This window comes from Pseudorca crassidens, chromosome 10 (assembly GCF_039906515.1).
Source record: "Pseudorca crassidens isolate mPseCra1 chromosome 10, mPseCra1.hap1, whole genome shotgun sequence".
NCBI lineage: Eukaryota > Metazoa > Chordata > Mammalia > Artiodactyla > Delphinidae > Pseudorca > Pseudorca crassidens.
In genome coordinates, this window is record NC_090305.1 from 102,355,262 (window position 1) to 102,376,955 (window position 21,694).

A 21,694-nucleotide genomic window follows, 5' to 3' on the forward strand; every position below is an offset into this window, starting at 1 on the left:
AGTTTAGGTGGTATGTCTTTGGTTCAAAGGTATAATGACTTGAAAAGTGTCTAGTTGATCCCTAGAAAGTGGTTAGACAGGTTAGGGTTGTTTTTTTGTTTTTTTTTTTTTTGTTTTTTTCAGGTATTACAAGCAAGTTAACTTTTGAAGGGGGAAAAAAAAAAGGAAGTTTCCAGATAAAAGTGCCTTTCGTGCTGTACCTAATTAGCCACCGGGTATGAAAAGGAAGAAGTAACTTGGGATTAGAACATGAATAAGAATACAGTATACAGAATTTCCATTACACTTTAAATAAATGAATTACAGGCATAGTGGTAAATATTTCCACATTAGAACCCAAAGGACTTAAAGGATTATTCAGTTTTGCAGAAAGACTTTCTCATTCTAGAGATGAGAAGTGTGAACCCAAAGAGTTGACACAAGTCTGAACCCATATAAGAACCTAAAACCTAGGTTTTCTGGCTCCAGTTTCAGTGTGTTTTTCCATAGATTACATTGCTTCAGGGTGAAGAAGACCTTTTAAAATGCCAAATACACATCTGCTGGAGTTATTGGCTACAAGCTAACATCATTTCAAGTTAATTTTCTTTCAATCAAAATGGTATATTAGCTTAAAATATTAATCCTGTAGAGAAAATATGTTACTGTTTGCAGTTCTGGACCAAATTACAGTTTTTGATTAAAGAAGAATGGATTGTACCTTCAAAAAAAAAAATGACCCAGGTGTGATCAATGGCGGCCTTCCTTTGTCTCTTTCCGTGGAAATCCTGGGCTTGCTGGGATGGTTGTGGTAGAATTTACATGTTAGGATACAGGATTGTTTGTTCTTTACATGTTAGGTTACAGGATTGTTTGTCTGTGGTAGAATTTACATATTAGGATTCAGGATGTGTCCCACGGGAACATCATTTCTCCCACGTTGTGTTCCCTGTGACTATGGAGAAACCCTGAATTTATGCACCCCCCAGTAGAAGGTGGGGTTCTGAGCCAACTTTAGTTGCACTAGGAAAAGACAGCAGTCCTGGGCAGGGGGAAGTGAGCTTTTCAGTAGCCGTTCTGGTTGTTGGCCGTTATGTGGCTTTCTTTGGAGGACCATCGGGAAATGTCAGTCTTTTCAGAACAAGAAGAAAATTGAAGGTGTTGTCAGTTCCTGAGGTGTCTGAACTCCTTGAATGATCCGTGTGAGACAGATGTGTCAGGCAGCTGTCCTCTCATCGTTCTCATCAGCAACAAAAGCAATAAACACACGCTTTATGCCAACTAGGGACACTGTGCAAGGCCTGAGGGATGCTCACAGGTATTAGGGAGGGAGCTCCTGACCTTTTAGGACCTAAGGTGAGTGGTCATAGCGCTTGTAGCATGAAATGAAGCAAGTTTTTAAATGGGGCTATAGCAAAAGAAAAGAATACTATATGCACCATTCTAACTCGTACTAACATAGCTTGTTTTACAGAAAAGGAAAAGAAAGCAATTAAAGCAGTTTTTAAAATTCAGATTCGATCTAGAGAATGAAATTTCATTAATGAAATTTAATCTAAATTTAACTTATAGCCCCCCAAAACAGGGTTTTGCATAGATTCAGAGAACAGATTGGTGGTTACCAGAGGGAAAAGGAGGTTGAGGGGAGGGCAAAATGGGTAAAGGGGGTCAATTGTATGGTGACAGAGAGAAAACTAGACTTTTGGCGGTGAGCATGCTATAGTGTATACAGAAGTGGAAACATAGTGCTGTACACGTGAAACTTATATAATGTTATCAACTAATGTTACCTCGATAAAAAAAGAGCAAGGTTTTAATTAGTTTTCGAGAGTAATGTGACATGAAAAATACTCTATTGTATGGGAATATTTGATGTAAATCATTCTAAACACTGAATAATACTTTTTATAAAACTTCATATAGATGTAATACCATGATTTTGTTAATTATACATTTTTAGACATTCTCTTTTTGTCATGGAATCATTTATAGCTGTTATTACTCTAGTTGCCTTCTCTAAATGTACTAAAATTTTGGGAGTATTTTGGCTGAGTAATATTCAGATTCTTTTGGTCAAAGACAGTTCCATAAATAATACTGAAGACCAAATACTGAAGAGTAGCCTTCTCAGATACCAAATTGTCCATTTTTTTAAATGTCATAAACTAGGATAGCATTAAGCTTTTCATCCTCCCCTTATATCATCATTCCTGATTATCCCCATTCTTCCTCCTGCTGATGGTGTGTACTGTACCCACAATCACATCCATACCGCTATGTCATCAAAGTCCAAGGGGAGACGATCTTCTTCTCACCTCTACATGGCACAGAACCCAATATTCCTCAATAGAGGAAGCTGGGTTAGATTTTGTGCAATTGCATAAGGAAGGTGGCCTTCTCCCACTCCTCCTGACTCTGGAAAATTACCAAGGACTATGCTTCAAAGAGGGTTCCCCATAGGATGGAAGGCAATAGACTTCTATATAGAGGTACCCTTCAGTACCTCTAGAGGTATCAATGCAAAGTGCTGATAACCAGTTGGTGTACAAAACACCTAGACATGGTCTGAAGCTCCAAGACCTTACGTAACAGTCCCATTCACCGGCATGCTCTTTTATGCATCTTATTATAATATCCTTCAAATTTTGATATTATAAAGAATAAGATACTGGGGGAATCTTAAGACCTTGAAGATAAAGAAATTCACGTGCATGTCGAAACTCTCATAAATTTTCTGGTGATCACATACTGTGTTGTCTGATGGTAACGGTAAGTAAATATATTATTTATGACATCAGCACATGCTAATTGGCCTTCAATGTTAAGTAAGCTAAACTATCACTCTTTTAGGTATATTTGGATAATTTTGATAAATATCGTTAAATGTGAACTCACTGAGGATGGGAACCTTGGCTTATGAACGTGTTATCTCCTATGCCTAGAATAATACCTGGCACTTAGTAGGTACTTCATGAACATCTGAGGGATGCATGAGTGCATAGCTGTAAAATAAAATGTAATGCCTTTTCAATATCTAAGCACAAAACAGCTGTGTAATTAGATACAAATGAGATTGGCTCAGTTTATTTTTGTCCATTTTAATTTGTGAGCAAGTTGTTTCTTAAGTGACCCAGTGCTACAGCGTGATAGGACAGAACATGATCACTAACATAACAAATATGATTAAACAATCTATATTATGTAAGTATTTTGTTAGTAACTTGGGGTACTTTCTATATTGCTTGATATGTTGTCAAGAGTTTAAGCAACACTTATTGCTCCTGCTATGTGCCAGGCTCTATTAAAACTGTAATTTTTGTCTACTGAGTTTTTAAACTCCACCATATAAGAACACATCCATCTTGTTCATCAAGCCAGCACCTAGCTCCACGCCTGCCAATTTAGTGTGATATATTGCCAATAAATATTTGTTGAATAAATAAATGAATGGAAAACAGTGAATAGGTCAGGTTTTTGCTTTCAAGTAATATCGTCTAGGGGAGAAGGGTTGACAGATGGTGGTGCTGTAAGAGTCGGTAGTATTAGGTTCAGGTGCTGTGGAATAATTAGCTGTTAAAAATAATTTTATGTTTGAATAGCTGAAGCACGCTGTCAGAACTATTAGAGGCTTACAAGTTCTAGTGACACAGGACATAGGCCAAGTTGAATGGTGTCTGAGAAGAAAAAAAAAAAAAGAATAGAAGTAACAGTAGGTGAAGAATCCAGAAATTAGTCCGTTTGATGATCGCTGGAAAGAATGAATACTACAGAACTCGAGAACTAGGTGATACTGTCAGCCTCAGAAACAAAACTCAGACGATCCTCAGGTAGAATTATGTGGCATGAATGAGCTACATGGTCATTGAGGAAATGTGGGAATGAGAGAAAGAAGGGCATTGAGAAACTCCCCACACCCCCTCCATAGCCATAGATACTGAAAAGTGAATAATACAGTTACTCATTGATGTTCCTTGAAAGAGTTAACATATTTTCCCCTGAAGTCACCCTATACTCTATCCCTGTTGCACCTGATTTATTAAAAGCGGTGATTTAGACACTTGTAAGAGTGGGAGTTGGTGAAGGCCAATAGTAAACTGGCCTGAGAGTTAGATTCAAGTTCCGGTTGTGCCCCTCCCTAGCTGTTCCACCTGGAGAATTTACTTGTCATTTAGGGGCCTTATTTTCTCGTCGTATTAATAGAGCCTTAGACAACAAAGAGCTTCTCTCACTCAAAAATGGCTATCATTCTGCAAACTTTATCATTCTTATAATCTATCATAATCTTAAGAACATTTTAATAAACTTGTTCATTTTTTTAAAATTAGAGAGGGACTCCCCTGGTGGCGCAGTGGTTGAGAGTCCACCTGCCGATGCAGGGGACACGGGTTCATGCCCCGGTCTGGGAAGATCCCACATGCCGCGGAGCGGCTGGGCCCGTGAGCCATGGCCGCTGAGCTTGTGCTTCCGGAGCCTGTGCTCCGCAGCAGGAGAGGCCACAGCGGTGGGAGGCCCACGTACCGCAAAAAATAAATAAATAAATAAATAAATAAATAAAATTAGAGAGACTTTGGAATCAGAAGGCAAGAATGAGGTGATGATAGGGAATTGGGTGAGATACTGCCACTTAATAGGAATAAAGCTGAAATTTGCCTTTCAGACTCAAACACATCTTGGGACATTGAGTAGGAGTATCTGTAGGCAGAATGGGGCTTAAAATTTTGTTCTGTTTTATTAACAAGAAGGAAAGTGTTCTTGACTTCAATCATTTATTTTTATCTATCATAAATTCAACCAAGAATCTTGGATTAACACACCTTTAAATATGTCATTGTGCGAAATTTCCCATTGAGAGGAAAAGAGAAACTCCTTTATGGAGAATTCAAAGTGAATATAGAAAAAACTAGTTCTACGCAACTATAATTCCCCCAGTCATTTGGACTGTCAAGAAACTTGCTTTACTAGTGGGAAGCAGCTGCATAGCACAGGGAGATCAGCTTGGTGCTTTGAGACCACCTAGAAGGGTGGGATAGGGAGGGTGGGAGGGAGACGCAAGAGGGAGGGGATATGGGGATATACATATATATATATATATATATATATATATATATATAGCTGATTCACTTTGTTATACAGCAGCAACTAACACAACAATGTAAAGCAATTATACTCCAATAAAGATGTTAAAAAAAAAGAACCTTGCTTTAACTTGAATTACCTTAATAAAGGTGTTTTGGTTTTTAAAGGTTTATACACTATGTAATTGCCCAACTCTACACTTTATTCTGCACTGTGGAGACCCAGTTAAGTGTTCTTCCCACTGAGCTGTTGCTCCATGACTGACAAGGAAGTCCCTTGCAGGATGACTAGTTACTCAATGTAGATGAATCAGATATGTATTTCTTCCACCTGGGGAATATTGGGATGAGTGTGTTCAGAGATTTGTTGCCATCTGATATACTGCCCTATGTGGGGCATCTTTTTAAATCCATAAGTCACTGCAGTTCTATGAGGCCACTTATGTGACAGGAGGAGGCCTGCTCCCACATTGAGGTTTGGCACAGCTAGTGTTTCTCTTTGCCAAAAAGGGCAAAGGCCTTGAGCAAGAAGCCAGCTTTTTCCTGATTACAAAACTGACCACAATTCCTCGCCAACCTATCAGTGTAAGTCCGCTTTTTTTTTTTTTTTTTTTTTTCTGGTAATGCATTATTCCTCTCAGGGAGAACTCCACTTTTTTCATTATGGTAGGGAATTTATTGTTTCAGCATTAACCGATGTTCAGACATCAGCTGATGTATTTGCTATTGATGGATAAACTTAATAATTAAGTTTTCAAAAAGCAGACCCTGATATACAAAATCTAAGCCATAGCTGGACCTGCCTCCAGTCTCTTAACTCTTTAATTTTATGGAATTTGGATAGCTTTCAGCATCATTTTTTACATACTTTACCAAGTAGTAGAATAAATACCTTAGAACATTTTAGTAGCTGATAGCAAATTTTAAAATACGATCACATTCTTGAATTCAGATGTTTTCTTCAGATATCAGATAATGTGATTATAGATTCAACCAGGGCTTGGCAGACAGAAAAAAGCTTTGTCCAAGTAAGTTTATTTCATAACCCAGAGATGTAAAGCTTTCCATTTAAGAAGCAATTGAATATTGAAAAATCTCTTCGCTCCAAGAGTTCTAAATACTGTACTGCTGCTCGCTTGCGCCCCTCACAAGACACGGAACATGAGGGTCACTGGCGAGACGGTGTGGCAATGTTTTCCTTGTAATGTACAAAGTCTTGCCAAAGCAGTGAACAAGATTATGACACAACATTCTGTCACAGCTGGTCCCCAACAGGAGGGTGCCAGCCAATTCAGGCCTGGTCCTTTGTGAGTTTATTCCCACCTCCCCCAAATATTTGGAAACTGATGTCTTGACTCATTGGTGCGTTCACAAGTTCTACTACCACAAATCTTTTTCTTTTAACGGATTGGACTTTTGCAAGAAATAGACAAATATCAGTGTGAATCACAGCAAACTCCTCTTCCATGCTGTGATGGGTGAAACTCTGGGAGATTCTCTTATTGACCCAGAGAGTGATTCCTTCGCTGACACACTGTCTGCAAGCACTTCACAAGGTAAAGTGAATTCCAGATACGGCTGTTGGGATACTTCGGGCATCATGGAAGGGTGAAATTGTTCTTGTAGTTTGTTTTCCAAGTTATGTTTGTTCTAATACAATGATGTGTATAGTTCAGTATTTTGATGCTTCGTGTGCTACTACTGTGTTCACTTATAAACATATTTAGAATGTCTTAGAAAACCTAAATTAATCCTTATTTTATCTCTGTGCATGACTCCTGTGCCCTGAATTTTAAGCATTAAAGGTATATTTATATTTTTAAAAATCCTATTCATTTTTCTAAATTGGGGTATAGTTGTTTTACAATGTTGTGTTAGTTTCTGCTGTACAGTGAACCAGCTATATGGATACATATATACCCTCTTTTTTGGATTTCCTTCCCATTTAGGTCACCACAGAGCACTGAGTAGAGTTCCCTATGCTATACAACAGGTTCTCATTAGTTATTTTATACGTAATAGTGTATATATGTCAATCCCAATCTCCCAATTCATCCCACCCTCCCCTTTCCCACCTTGGTGTCCATACGTTTGTTCTCTGTGTCTGTGCCTCTATTTCTGCCTTGCAGACAGGTTCATCTGTACGATTTTTCTAGATTCCACATATATGCGCTACTATGCGATATTTGTTTTTCTCTTGCTGACTTACTTCACTCTGTATGACAGTCTCTAGGTCCATCCACCTATTTATTTTTATTTCCTGGGTTTATATATGTTTCTCCCAGATACCTAAGGTCTTTTTAGAATACCTGAAGAGTCACTTTCCTGCTTGTAGCCTTCTGTGTTACCTGTCTCTCATAGCAGTGTTTATCCCTCTCACAGCATTTATTCATCTTAAAGTACTCTTTGCACGTTTCTGCTCTACTTTGAAATCTAGATACTTGCATGTACGTTTTATCTGTCCCAAAGGATTGTAAGGTTCCTGAGTGTAGGACCGAGTTGTATTTTTCTTTATATTTCTTAGGGTGTGAAGCATAGTGCCTAAGGCTTTGTAGAATCGTGTGGGGACCTTGAGAAGGTCTAAGTGTTGCATTTTACACATAAAGAAAATGAGGCCCCTAATGCCTATCGTATGCTAAGTAAATGATTATTACTTTTGTTCGGTTATGAAAGATTCTGATACTTCATTTTCAGTATTCCTTTCTTGGCCGTTGCAAGATGTAAGTTCTTATTTCTGTAGCTCCTTCTACTGGAGCGTATTAGCACAGCTGATTCTGTTTTGTACTGTTTTGTATGTATTTCTGGGCATTGTCTTCTCAGAGATGCCACATAAAAATAGGTTGTGTTAACTAGTCTGATTCACGTTTTACAATACAGGTGCTAAAGCATTAAAATTAAGTTGCTTAATTGTTGAAATGGATGGCTTTACATTTTGATTTTCAGTTTTTCTGGAAGCCTGAACTTTGAACATATTGATCACAAATTTTTAAAACATCAAGCTTTTTAAAAATTAAGAGAAAATATTTCATGAAATACCGTTTCGTTTTCTTATGATGACTGGACTCAATGTATGTTTCTATCATCTGAGTCTCTTAAATAGGAGTTTAGTTTCATTATATTATATAAAAGTCTGTTACTCTGTTTTTCTATAAGCCATAAGAAGTATTGCTGTCTTTCTCCGGTTTTTCATTTATGCTGCATCAGGGCAGAATGTCCTAGCTATACTGTAAAATAATTCTTGAGTCAAAATTTGATAGTTTTGTCTGTTTGAAAAGGATATGTCCAGAATGCAGTACAACAAATGTTTTAGGTTAACTGGGGCAAGTACTGTTTATGGTAAGGGATAGTTATGGGTTTCAAGTTAGTTTTCATCCTGTGCTAATCTCTTTATTTTTATGCCTTGAATTTTCCCTGGGTTTAATTTGTTTGACTCTCAAATCCCCTTCAAAAGAATAACCCAGTACTTTTCTTCTTCATTAACATGGTACAGAATAGAATTATTAGCAGTTAAGAAATTATATATTGTGCCAATCATTTAACTATTGCGTTATATGGTCTCTGATTACTCCTTATTCGTAAATGTTTTTCTGTTAAAAATATGAGTTCCTTAAGGCCAAAGACCTGTGATTGTAAGCGTCTATATTTTGTAGGTGACCACTGAATACTCCACTGTTGCCAAAACAAACTTGAAAACAAATTGGGAATCTGGTCATCGTTAGCTAATTGAGGCCAGCAGAGGTGAAACACTGCAGAGATTAGGTACTTGGCCTCAATACAGGAATTCATCTGTATCACAGGCAAAGGGGAATAGGGATGTTGCAAGGAGCTGAGTGCTGCTACTGAAGACAGAGTGGCTCGTTGAGTGTGAATGATCCAGATGTCCAGCCATATTGGTCCCATTCATGAAACTAAAAACTCCACTGTGTGTAGCCACTGTGCCCAAAGGGGACTTCTATACGTTTTCCTGGGCTTCATTATCACTGTGACTCTCTTTATCTTATTTCCCTTTCTGTTTTCATCATGAGCTTTTCAAGGAACCCCAAGTAACCCCATGCTGGCTCTGAAACCATTTCCACTAGAGAAATTGGCAAGATTGAAGGGAAGCTCCATAAACTTAAGCTGAATATGCCTCCCACTTTTAGTGCCAGACTCAGTCCTGTGTGAATTCTCTAATTTTAAATTGTTGCACCAGAGCATTGAAAGATGATGACACGCTTGTCCTTTGGAGCTGGTTGAGCAATGGAAGTGTGCCTTAGAGACATGACAAATGCTGCAATAGATGATTCTTTGAAATGAGAGTCTCTCCTGAGAGAGGAGTGAGTGATTGATTGGCCGCCATTTCTATTGAGGGAGACAAACTGTGGCTGTGTGACTCCAGGCAGCTGTGTACTTGGAAGCGTTTAGATAATTGACCCAAGTCTTTACCTTTCCAGAAGTTTGAGGGGACCCATGTAGTATCAGGGAATGTAACTCCTGAACTTGTCTTGGCCACATACTTTCTGTGTGAATTTAAGCAAGTCACTTATCCTCTCTACCCTCTGTTTGCACATATATTAACAGAAAACACAGGGCTATTGTGAGGATTAAATGACACAGTAGTTGCGAAAGCACACCGGACAGCCTGTATAGAGTTTATTGGCCTGGCCTTGTAGTATTAATCACTTGTGGATAGAATGGAAGACATATAATATCCTAAATGTGAAGCATTTTAAGGAACATGGTGGGGAAATCAGCAGGATTCCTTAGGAATCAAAGCAAGTGGCAGTTTTGAGTGAGACGAGGCCTCTGCATGAGCTCCCGTGAATGTTTTGGTGAGGAAATGATCAGACGTAGAGAAAGCATCATGTCTGATGTTTTTAAACGGGGGAATTACCTCCCACTTTTATTAACATTTATCCATGAAAAGATTGAATATCCAAAAGTTAAGTCATTCTTTGTGCCTAAATGAGAGCGATGATTATGTTTTCTTCTGACAATGAAAATTGCCTTAGATGATCGTGTCCTCCGTATGATGAATTGCTACCCGACGGCAATTATCCATATAAACTGTTAATTGCGGTGTAAAACAGGGGTCGTTAAGTGAAGAACAGTTTTTATACCTCTGATGGAGGTCGTCGTAGATTATAACCTTTGTCAGCATTCTCACTTACACCTTGAATGAGATGAGCTGGAGGAAATTCTGAAATCATCGTAGCTCTTAGTAAGGTATGTATTCTTAGTGTCAGAGGAAATCTGACCAAAGTAGATTTCTTAGTTATATTCAAGCAACAGAACAGACACAAAGTGCCTATTATCTTAGCTTCCTTCGGATACCCTGAATTCGGCATTAGAAAGTTGTCCAGAAAATGCCTCGTGTCCACCTACCACTGTTGAGTATTTGTGAAAATATGTGGTAGAAAATGAATCAGACTCGTCTGAGTGGGAGTTAGTTTCTATAAAGCTCTACGAGATTCACGTTTTTGGTAGACAATTTTGCACCTGTAACTAATTTAGAGACACAGACATTGCACATGTATTTGATAGCAACTGCTATTCAACTTTTATAACCTGGGAATTAAGATCACGTGGCTGCTTGAGAACACAGTTTTTGAGACCCACGTAATTTTTTTTTTTGAGTAAGGGATTGCCAACACAAGATTGAGGTTCCCACAAGTGGCGAATGGTTTGCATTAGAAAGATTTAAAACAGCCAACTGTCAATTACCTACATGTAAATTATGCCTCATTACCTCATGCCAGGATTTCTGTATGGCCTTCTAGCCGAGCTAAAAGAGAAACTCTCAGCCAGCCAATCCAATCTGCCAGATAAGTGGTCCTAAAAGCCTGTCTTTCTTACCCGTTTTCTAATACGTGTTGAGCACCTGCAATATATACAAGGCGCCAGTGTGAACACTGGCATTCAGAGCTCTTTGTATTCTGCTTCCACCTCATGTACCTTATTTCCCTCCACACCCCAGAGACTGGCCTGCCATGCTCTTATTAGACTAACATCATTGTCCCAAGAACAAGCCACACTCACTCTTGCCTCCAAAACTAACATGTCCTGGAAGGCCTCTCCTAATTCCTCCTCCTGTTCCAATTCTCTCTGTCCTTCAAGGTCAGGTTCAAGTAATGTCTGCCCTCTGAATACCTTACCGTTCATCGCTCTCCCTCCCCCCTGCAGGAATATGTGTCTTCTCCCCACTCCACTGCCAGCATCTGATACAGGCTACCCACTGTCCCTTGCCTGGAGGGCTATCCCAGTCTCTTGACAGGTTTTCCTGCCTCTGCCCCCAACAACCTAGTCTCAACCCAGCATCCAGAGGGATCACGTTAAAATGGAAGTCAGGTCTGTCCCTCTGCTCACAACCCTGCAGTGACTCCCCTTCTCCTGACACGTAAGCCCTGCACCCCACGCCGTCAGCGTCCACCCCTCCCCTCTCTCCAGACACACTGGCCTCCTTGCCGTTCCTCCCATGTTTCACACTTGCTCCTGCCTTAGCGCTTTCACTCGAGTTCTTGCATCTTCTGGGAACCCTCTTCCTCTGACATCTTGGCTGACTCTCAGCTGCTTCTAATCACTGCCCAGCTCTCACCTTCGAGTGAGAACTGCCTTGACCCCCTGTTGAATTATCTGTCCTCCCCACTGCCCTTCCGCTCCCCCCTGCTCTACGTTTGCTTATTTCTAAGCAGTCCTCAACTTCTAGCCTGCCATATAATTTATTTGTTCATCGTTTTTATTGTTTTTTTTTTAAATTTATTTACTTATTTATTTTTGGCTGTGTTGGGTCTTCGTTGCTGCACGCGGGCTTTCTCTAGTTGCGGCGAGCGGGGGCTACTCTTCCGTTGCGGTGCGCAGACTTACTGCGCTGGCTTCTCCTGTTGCGGAGCACAGGCTGTAGACGCAGGGGCTTCAGTAGTTGTGGCACGTGGGCTCAGTACTTGTGGCTCCCAGGCTCTAGAGCGCAGGCTCAGTAGTTGTGGTGTGCGTGCTTAGTTGCTCCGCGGCAATCCTCCCGGACCAGGGCTCAAACCTGTGTCCCCTGCACTGGCAGGCGGATTCTTAACCACCGTACCACCAGGGAAGCCCATATTTATTGTTTATCGTCCGTTTTATCTCACTAGCACATTAACGCCATGAGGACAGAGATCTTTGTCTAGTTTGCTCACCCACTGGTACATCCCAACTGCCTAGAACATGCTCGGTGAATAGAGGGGCTCAATAATACTTGTTAAATGAAAGAATTAAATCCTCTATCATTTTTGGTCTGTATCACAGTATTTAGGTCTTAATTGGAGACCGCCTGATATTGTTTTCTGTTTTGTATGTTACCTAAGCCAAATTATATAGTCACTGAGGATAGGATCCAAGTTTTATTCTCTCCTATATTCCACCAGTATCTAACACGTGATAGGTAACTAATAAGTTCTTGCTGACTTATTAAGACCATGCTGATCCCTTGCTGTACTTCTCCTGAGTTCAGGCCCTGGAATCTGTTTAGTGTATAAAAACAAAAGTGTAGTGTACACTGAATAATATGCTAAAACTGATGTTCATATAAGCATTAAGTATATGCTAAAAACCAGGTACAAATATATTTTGAATTACCTGTTATTTAGAGTTATTTGCACCATGGCCCTCCATTGGTTTGAATGTCATTAGTTGAATATTAATTTGAATGTTATAAGTTTGTGCATTATCCAAATGCTGGCTTCCCTTCAAGTCTGCCTGCCTTTTGATACTTCAGTATTCATTTGAACCTCAGGAGGCTTATTTGCTAGCAGAACCTTACTTGGTTAAGTAACTAATATCCAATATATAAAGCACTTAGAGCAGTGTCTGGTATGTCATCAGCATCCAACAAATGTTCGTTTTGTCTTCTCACCTCTAAAACAGAAGTTACACTTTGGGATAATACAGATTTTCATTATCCATACTATCAAAAGTTTTCTATTTCCATAGTTAATTAGGTCATAGTTACTTCTTACTCTCTCCCAATCTTTTCCTTAGAATTTTTTTCATAATATTGAGATATTATCTGAAAGATACTTATTATTAATCATAGTTCTAGAAGAAAGAAACCAAGGTTCAACTTCTTGTTTTGGCAAAGAGCCAGTGACAGAACTTAGTAACAGAGCAGAAGTTCTGGTATCCTTCACATGTTCCAGACATATGAACACGATGGCTCCCCTTACTTTTTTGGAGAATGCAAAATATCCATTATTCTTTTTTTTTTTTTTGCTTTGCGTTAGCAATTAAATATTTTTAATGTAAGATAATTGGATATTATTTTACTATTGTCTTACACTTTACCTAAAACCCTGCCTTTAGTTTAGTTTTAAAAATTAAAGACCTATTGGTAATTGCCTGGCGTCCCAGTGGTTAGGACTCTGCGTTCTTACTGCTGAGGGCCCAGGTTCAGTCCCTGATCGGGGAACTAAGATCCCACATGCCGCACTGCCCCCCCAAAAATTAAAAACCTGTTATGTAGACCGGGCAAGTTTGCTTAGTTGATTAAAGTATGATGCTAAAAAGATCCAAAGGTGTGAATTTGACCTAAATATGGCCAGGTTCACATAGAAATTTTTCCCATTTATGAAGAAATCTCTTTGCTGTTGATACAACACACCTCTAGCCAATTAAAAGGTACGAACAACTGACCAGGAGAAACCAATCCAATTTGCAAGTGTCTGTCCTATATGAAATCTAATCCTCTTTGGTGTTATATTCATTTTGTTATTATTGCTTAAATAAACTCAGGTCATAGAAGGGCCATGCTGGATGAAGGAGACAAGTATCTTTTCCTTGGAATATCTTTATCAGTAATAATCCAAATCCCAATCACTCCACTGGGCCCTCATAATTCAAAACCCGTCTCTACCGAGTCGATATCCCCAATTATTTCAGAATGTGTGAGTCTCTGTCTCCTCGATGTTTTTAGAGCACTTATTTTCTCTGTACTTTCTTCTGTTATCAAACATCTTTCATCTTGGTAACTTTTCGAGCTCAAGAACTACATTATAATGTATTTCTTGTGGGGCCTGAAAAATACCTTGTACATAGTTTTAGGTCATTGGTTATCTTGATTTGAGGTGGTTTTGGTTTTGTATTACTGACTGAGCATGTACTGAGGTTAAGATGTTGAGAAAGAAAAATGCCCAAGAAAAGTAAAACAAGGAAAAGTTTTGGGAAGAGAAACACCATAGTAAAATATAATGACTCTTGTAAGAAACAAGGTTTATAAAATAGATTGTTGATACAGAGAAGAGTTAAATAGTTAGCATAAAATTGGTAGTTTGGATTTAACCTGTTGATTTATTTCACTTAAATGGAATGTCTCAAAAGACAACTCAACTGTTCCAAGCACATTAACTTCCCAAACACGGGACTCCTAATGTAGGCATTAGTTTTTGGAAAAAGATTTCCTGCATTGTCTAAAAAAAAAAATACAGGGTTCTCGTAAGACAGAATAGGCCAAGCATATCTAAAGCAAAAACATAACTTTTAATACTCATTCCTTAGGATGAAGTGTGCACCCTGTGAATTTTTACCTGCCTTGTTTACACTGATTCGAGAACCTTGGTTAAATATGTATCTAGCCTTTATTGTACACGGAAGCCAGTTTAAAAAATAGATAGTTTACTAAGAATCATTTCAATACTGCTTTATAACTTCTGACTAGGAAAATTGTCAAATGAGTGCCCTGGAAATTCTACACCCATCCTTTGTAATACAAATGGAAGAGTTTTTGCTGGCTATGTAGTTGGTCTTAACGTTTCCTTCTATCAACCTCGACTTCCCGGACCCATATGAGACATCTCTGTTATTTAACCTTTTTATTAGAGAAAATGTATAAATCATTTCACAAATGAACATACTTGTGTAATTTGCACCCAGATAAAGAACAGAACAATACCAGCATTCCAGAAGCTCTCTGACTATTCTAATTTCTAACCCAAAGATTAGTTTTGCCTGTTTTTGAATTTTATGTAAGTAGAATCATACATGGTTTACTCTTTTGTATCTGGATTCTTTTGCCGAGTACTTGTTTGTTGGATTAATCACATTATTGAATGTAATTGCCCTTCACTCTCATTACTATATGGTATTTCACTGTGCGACTATATCACAATATATCTTCCTACCCTACTGATGATGGGCATTCAGGTGGTTTTCAGTATTGCAAACAGTACAACTGTGAGCGCTCTCGTATTGGTCTTTCAGTGAACAAGTATACACATTTTGTTAGATATATACTTGGGCTGTGGGACGTGTTCAGCCTTGAGTCACTACCAAACGGTTCTGAATGCGGCTGTACCAGTGTATACCTCCACCAGCAGTGTCTGAGTGTTTCATTCACTCCACATCTTTCCTGGTTCTTGGCATTTTCTATCTTTTTCATTTTATCACTCTGGTGGGTAAGTGGTGGTATCATCTTGTAATTTTTGTTTCTAATTTTTATTTCCCTTTCTCTGATGACTGTAAAGTTAAGCACCTTTTAAAATATTGGTTGTCCATTTGGCTATCCTCTTTTGCAAAGTACCTGATCAAGTCTTTTGCCTATTTTTATATCAGGTACTTTAGATACGAGTTTTAAAGCGACCTTTGTCAAATATGTGTATTGCAGATACCTTCTCCCACTCTGTTGCTTTTTTATTCACTTAATGAACAGTTTTTAATCCTAATAGAGTCCAGTGTATCACATTTTTCTTTTATGGTCAGTGCTTTTTATATCCTGTTGAATGAATCTTTGCCTACTCCAAGGTTGATAAGGCGTTGTCCTAGTTTTTCTTTTTAACGCTCTTTTGTTTAATATTTCACACTGAGATCTGCAGTTCACATGAAATTGATTTTTTGTGTGTGGTATTAGGTGGGGTTGAACCTTTTCTTCCTCTCTATGGATACCCAGTTTACCTACACTGCTTATTGAAAGTATTATCCTTGCCCTACTACAGTGACATTTTTTCATAAACTAGGTGACCGTTTACATGTGGCATTGATTCCGGGCTTGCATTGGTTGCATTGGTCTATTTTTCTCTCTTTGCACCAACCAACATCTGGTCTTAATGACTGTAGCTTTATCATTGGTTCTGGTATCTGGTAGGATAAGTCCTCCAGCATTTTTCTTCTCTTCAAGATTGCCTCGGCTAGTCTTGGCCCTTTAAATTTCCACATAAATTTTAGGCTCAGCATGTCAGTTTCCAGGCAGAAACGCTAGGATTTTGATTGGAATTTATTCTGAATCTATAGATAAATGTGGAGGATTGACAGCTTTATAATACTGAGCCTTCCAGTCCATGAACATGACACGTCCCTTCATTTATTTAGATACTTTTTCAATATACTTTTGAGTTTTCAGCGTAGAGATTGTACTCATATTTTGCTAGATTTTTCCCCCAGGTATTTGATGGTTTTGATGCGATTGTAAACATCGTTTCAAAATGTCATTTTCTGTTTGTTGCTGGCTTATAGAAATATAGTTGAGTTTTTAACATCAACCTTATATCCGGGAACTTAGCTAAATTCTCCTTTTAGCTGTAATGGTTTTATTTTTTTTTATACAATCATGGCATCTGTGAGTAATGTTAGTTTTATTTCTACTTTTCGAATTCTGTGTCTTGTTGTTGTTGTTGTTGGATTGGATAGGATCTCCAGTGTTGATGATAACTGGTATCCTTATCTCATTCCTGACCTCAGAAGGAAAGCTTAGATATTTCACTGTCAAGTATGATGGCTACTTCAGTTGTTTTGTCTTTTTTAAATAGCTGTTCTTTATCAGATGAATGAAGTTTCTCACCCTTCCTAATGAAGAGGGTTTCTGAACTCATGGATGAGTGCTGTATTGTATCAAATGTTTTCATGTAGAATATTTTTGGTAATGCTATAATGGCTCAGGAGGAGGACTTAGAATGAAAAGTGCTTACTAAGAATACTTTAATATCACATGGCAATATGTTTTAAGATAATATACAGTATAGCTAGTGGAAATCTGCACTTCATCCCATAACCACAAGTGATCTGGCTACATCTGTTTTGACACTTTTGTTCTCAGAGTTTGTATAGCTTAAGACCATTGTCTTCTCATTAAGAGTGCTTGGCACAGTAAATTGAAAACAAAAGAGTAAACAGAAGCGTAGTGTATCGCTCACTTTGCCAGACTAAACAACTCTGAGTAAGGCCAGCTTTCCCCTCTAGCATAATTTCAGGCTGTCAGAGATGCTTCAGTAGTAAAGTTTTCTTTAAAAACACCTACCCACTCTCTCTCTTCCTGGTTGCAGGAGGTCCCTTACAGTGGTTGACGGGTGGACAAAGCAAGGAGAAACAGTCCTTTGGGAGATCTTTGGTGGTTCCCTCCTTTCTAAGTCGCTACAAACTTGTGGAGCATTCCTTGCATTTTTTTCCTTTCCATTCGGTCTCCTCTCTCCCATTTTCCTTCCCCTGTCACTGCAAAACCAAAACCAAATTGTGCAGAAGGAGCTGGCCAGGAGGAAACATTCCAGTTCCTTTTTTCTGACCTAAGTACCAGTCTTCGCTGGCTGCTGGTGTGTGCTAGGCAAGGCTAGAGTTTCAGCTAAACCAGAGTAACTAACTGTTCAACAGATTTAGCCTTAGTCCTGACTAGTTTTTAGTAAATCTCCTTTTAGAAACATGTGAAGGTGGTTTTAGCAGAAGAACCAACCTTGAACGAGTTTGACCATGATGAGAAAGAGGACTTGAATCTCCAGCTAAGGTAGCGGAAGAAACGATCATTCTGGATGAGGGCATGATCCTATCATCTTTCCTGTCCCCTGATACCTCAGGACTGGATTAAGCAAGCTATCTAAACAAGATGTGGCCCATGCAAGAGAAAATGAATTTTTAGAAAGCATAAACTAACATGGACTTCTCCAAAGCTGATCAGATGCCCTTTGTTGGTCTGAATTTGGAAATTTGCCATGAGACCTTCTGGCTCTTTATAAAGAAATGTGCATATAAAGATACGTATTAGAAGGCTTTCAACCTCTGCCAAGGCTATCGATGGGAGTATCACCAGGACAGAAGCACTGGATTTGGTTTGTAATATAGTCTAAGTAGACAACACAATGAAAACATATTTTCTTATATTAAAGAAACATGTGACACACTAAGGAATCTACTAAAATTCCACACTAAGGAATTTTAATCCTTTTAATTCCTGGTGTCCAAACTAAGAGGTTCTCTGTTCAGAGAAACCATAACAGAATTCAAACCCCAGTTCCAATACCTATTAGTTGTATTGGGCAAATCACTTACCTCTTTCTGTCTAATGTTTTCAGTCTATTGGGTAGCAATTATAATTGTTTACAACCCATAGGACTATTTATATATGTAAGTTATATTACTATATGTACATTTCTAAATTATACTTACGTTAACAAATTATAAATTACATATGTAATGGGTCTAAGGTACAGTGCCTGTCATATGATAATAAGTGCCTAAAAATAATTAGCTACTATTAAACTATACTTCTGCTAATGGGGTCCAGAGTCTTTTTCTTCCTTTGCTAATTCAAACTCATCATACCAGTGAAGGAAAAGAAAGGAATTGATAGAATTTATTTTTTAAATGCTTGAGTCACAAGGACAGTCATCTGTTGGTCAAGTATCAAAAATATTTTCTGATACTCCTTTATTTTACTTGAAACTACCATTAAAATTCTCTCTACTTTTCCAGGTTATTGCATGATAAGTCCTTTTAAGAGGACTGGGAAACAGGCAAGGAATATATTTACTCCCTCTGTTAGGTGAAATCATGGGAAAATACTGCAGTTTAAAGATATTTAACTTAATTTTTACTTTCATCAAAGTAATATTTGTACACAGTTTTAGAAGTCAGATCGTAGTACAAAGCTTTTAATGAAGAACCGCAGTCTTCAACCTACACCTGGTTCCCACTTCTCAGAGGCAATGATTTTTAACTTTTTAAAGCATGTCTCCTGGTTTTTACTGCTGTATGTTTAACATGCTTATACTGCGATTTTTTAAATTGTGTTGATTACCCACTGACTTACTGCTGCAGAAGATAAGAATTTAGCCCTTTGCCATCACACTCCCTTTCCCAAAACCTACACTCCTCCTCTCCCGCAACCCACCCTCACAGTGTGGTTATTCGTAATTTTAGGTGAAATTAGTTGTCTGTGTTTACATCGCGGTAATTTTGGAAGTGCACTTACAATTGAGCCGGACAGTATACTGCAGTTTTACTTTTTTTGAGGGGTGCATCGGGTCTTCATTGCAGCACACAGGCTTCTGTCTAGTTGTGGCGCGCGTGGGCTCCAGGGTACGTGGGCTCTGTAGCTTGTGACTCACGGGCTCTCGTGTTGGGGCACGGGCTTTGTTTGGGGGATCAAACTCGCGTCCCCTGCATTGGAAGGCAGATTCTTTACCACTGGACCAGCAGGGAAGGCCCTACAGTTTTACTTCTGACCCTGAATAGCTGTTTGTTTTTCTGGAGTTAATCATTCTTTTTTTTTTTTTAATTAGTAATTACTCACTTTTGTTGTTGTTCCTTTTCTCCATACCTGCCACCAGTTCATTCTCAAACTCTCCCTCAAAGTGGGCATTTGCATGTCTCGGGCATTGCGGTTTCTCAGGGAATCTCATGAGGCCACCGGCACCCTCTGATCCATTTTCTCAACGAACAGGTTCTGCTCAGGATCTGTTGTCCTGGGTCTTCCTTCCACCTCTCTCCTGTACCTCAATCTTTTGCTTCCTGGATCCCATGTTTCCTTTTTGTTCTGGTGTAGAACTCTAGGAAAAAACACACGGGAGGTGACTTTTTTTTGAGGTCTTACATTTCTGAAAATGTCTTTATTCTCCTCTTACGCGTGAGTGATGGTTTGGCTGAATATAAAATTCTAAGTTGGAAATAATTTTTTTCTTTGAATTTTGAAAATACTGCTCTGTTGATTTTCTAGCTTCCGGCGCTGCTTTTGAGCAGTTCAGTGTCATTCTGATTCCTGACCCTTTTTAGGGGACTTTTTTTTTTTTTTCCTGCCTGGAGGCTTTTAGGATAGTCTCTGTAAAAAGAGCATTAGTCTTTACAGTGATTCCTTTCTCTGTGGTTTAAGTTAGAAATCCTTTCTCTCGTTGTTTTAACCAACATAAATCCTTGCCCTTAGTCACTCTAAAGTTAGAGAAAACCTAAGGGATAACTTAATAAAACTTTTCAAGTACATGTGGTAAAGGTCAAGTATGCAGAGGATGATAACTGTATGTTTAGAAAATGAAAGAAAAATGTACAAACTCCAACAACATAGGTTAGACCATCATTTCACAAACTCTGTTCCATCAGATGGTAAACTCCTCAAACGTTGTGTGCGATACCCTCCCCTCTCTTGTATTTTCTCATGGATTATTAGTATATAATTCTAAGAAGTCCTGCAAGAGACCCATTTACACTGGCTTCACCTAGCATTTCCTAAGTTTATTTGCCCACCAGAATTTTTTTCTTTTTAATTATTTTAAAAGGAACATCATTAACATATGTATAACACAGTTGGGGAAATGCCAGACAAGACATAGACTTTCCTGGCTACAGAAGAGCAATTTAGCATTGGAATGAGTAACCCAGAGAGGCCGTGGACTCTCCTTTTGCAGAGGCCTTTAAAACAGGACATCTGTTTTAGGCTTAATCCTCTTTGAACAATGGGACTTTGCTGCTGTTTCTTCCTTTTCCTGTCCCCTAGTGGTAGCGTTGGGGAGCTTTTAGCCTACCTTTTACATGATTCTAGTACTCTGGTTACTCTGGTGACAAAAGTTACCACTACTACCAATAATTACGTTTATGGAGAACTTACTTTCTGGCCCTATGCTGGATGCTTTACATGTATAATTTAACTGAATCTTCACAGCAACTCTGTGAGGTCGGCAGTATGATTATTTACAGATGGGGATAATTAGGGATAAAGAGATCACAAAATTGACAAGAAAGAGGTCAGGATTCAAACCCAGGCTTCTAACTCGCTACTAGCTCTCCATCTTCAGTTGTTAATGTTCAGAACAGCAACCTGCAACGAACAAACAAACAAATAAAATACATACATCTGTATTTATTACGTAAAGACTTGGATGGATACGATGCTCACTTTATGAGGCTGTTCCCTAAACCTTTTGAGGAATTCGGAGTTTATTACTTTTGTTAGAAACAAATTCTACTACCAATTTCTTTATTCTAATTTGTCAACCAGTAAATGGCTCCTTGCATGAGACATTTTTCCTTCATAAATTTGATGTCATTCCTGTGTGTTAGTTAAGACCGAAAAGTCTGGATCTGTGAAAATTGGTATAGATTAAAAAGTCCCCTTTTCAACGTATTTACACATGGTAACGACTTCGTAATGCAATGTGGAGGATGCTAGGGGTAGGAGACAGAGAACCTGGACTCTCGTGGACTCGGCCTCTTCCCCTGAGCTCCTGAGCACATCGCTTTGCCTGGTTTTCTTCAACTGCCAGATGGGGAGCTTAGATTATCTCCAAAACGCCCTTTCTGCTCTGACATTTCAGAGTGATTTTTGTCTCTGGATATCGGCTCTTGTAACGGGAGAGGAAGTAGGAAATTCACAGGTCAGTTCACACTGCAAAGTGATTTGAATAGATCAATAAGGAGGGGCTGGATGAATAATATTTATGAGTACCATG

At 38.8% G+C, this 21,694-nt stretch overlaps 1 protein-coding gene across 4 annotated transcripts in view; it reads left to right on the forward strand.

Annotated features, from left to right (window-relative positions):
- The window catches only part of PPARG (peroxisome proliferator activated receptor gamma), a 175,747-nt gene that overhangs the window by 99,506 nt on the left and 54,547 nt on the right, over nucleotides 1-21,694 (forward strand). Inside the window, exon 1 of one of the 4 annotated variants that reach the window (XM_067755497.1) lies at nucleotides 6,469-6,610. The exons of the other annotated variants lie outside the window; for them this stretch is intronic. Coding sequence (XP_067611598.1) covers nucleotides 6,529-6,610 — 82 coding nt within the window. The 5' untranslated portion in view covers nucleotides 6,469-6,528. Of the gene's footprint in view, nucleotides 1-6,468; nucleotides 6,611-21,694 lie in introns of those variants that run through there. 4 annotated transcript variants of the gene reach the window in all.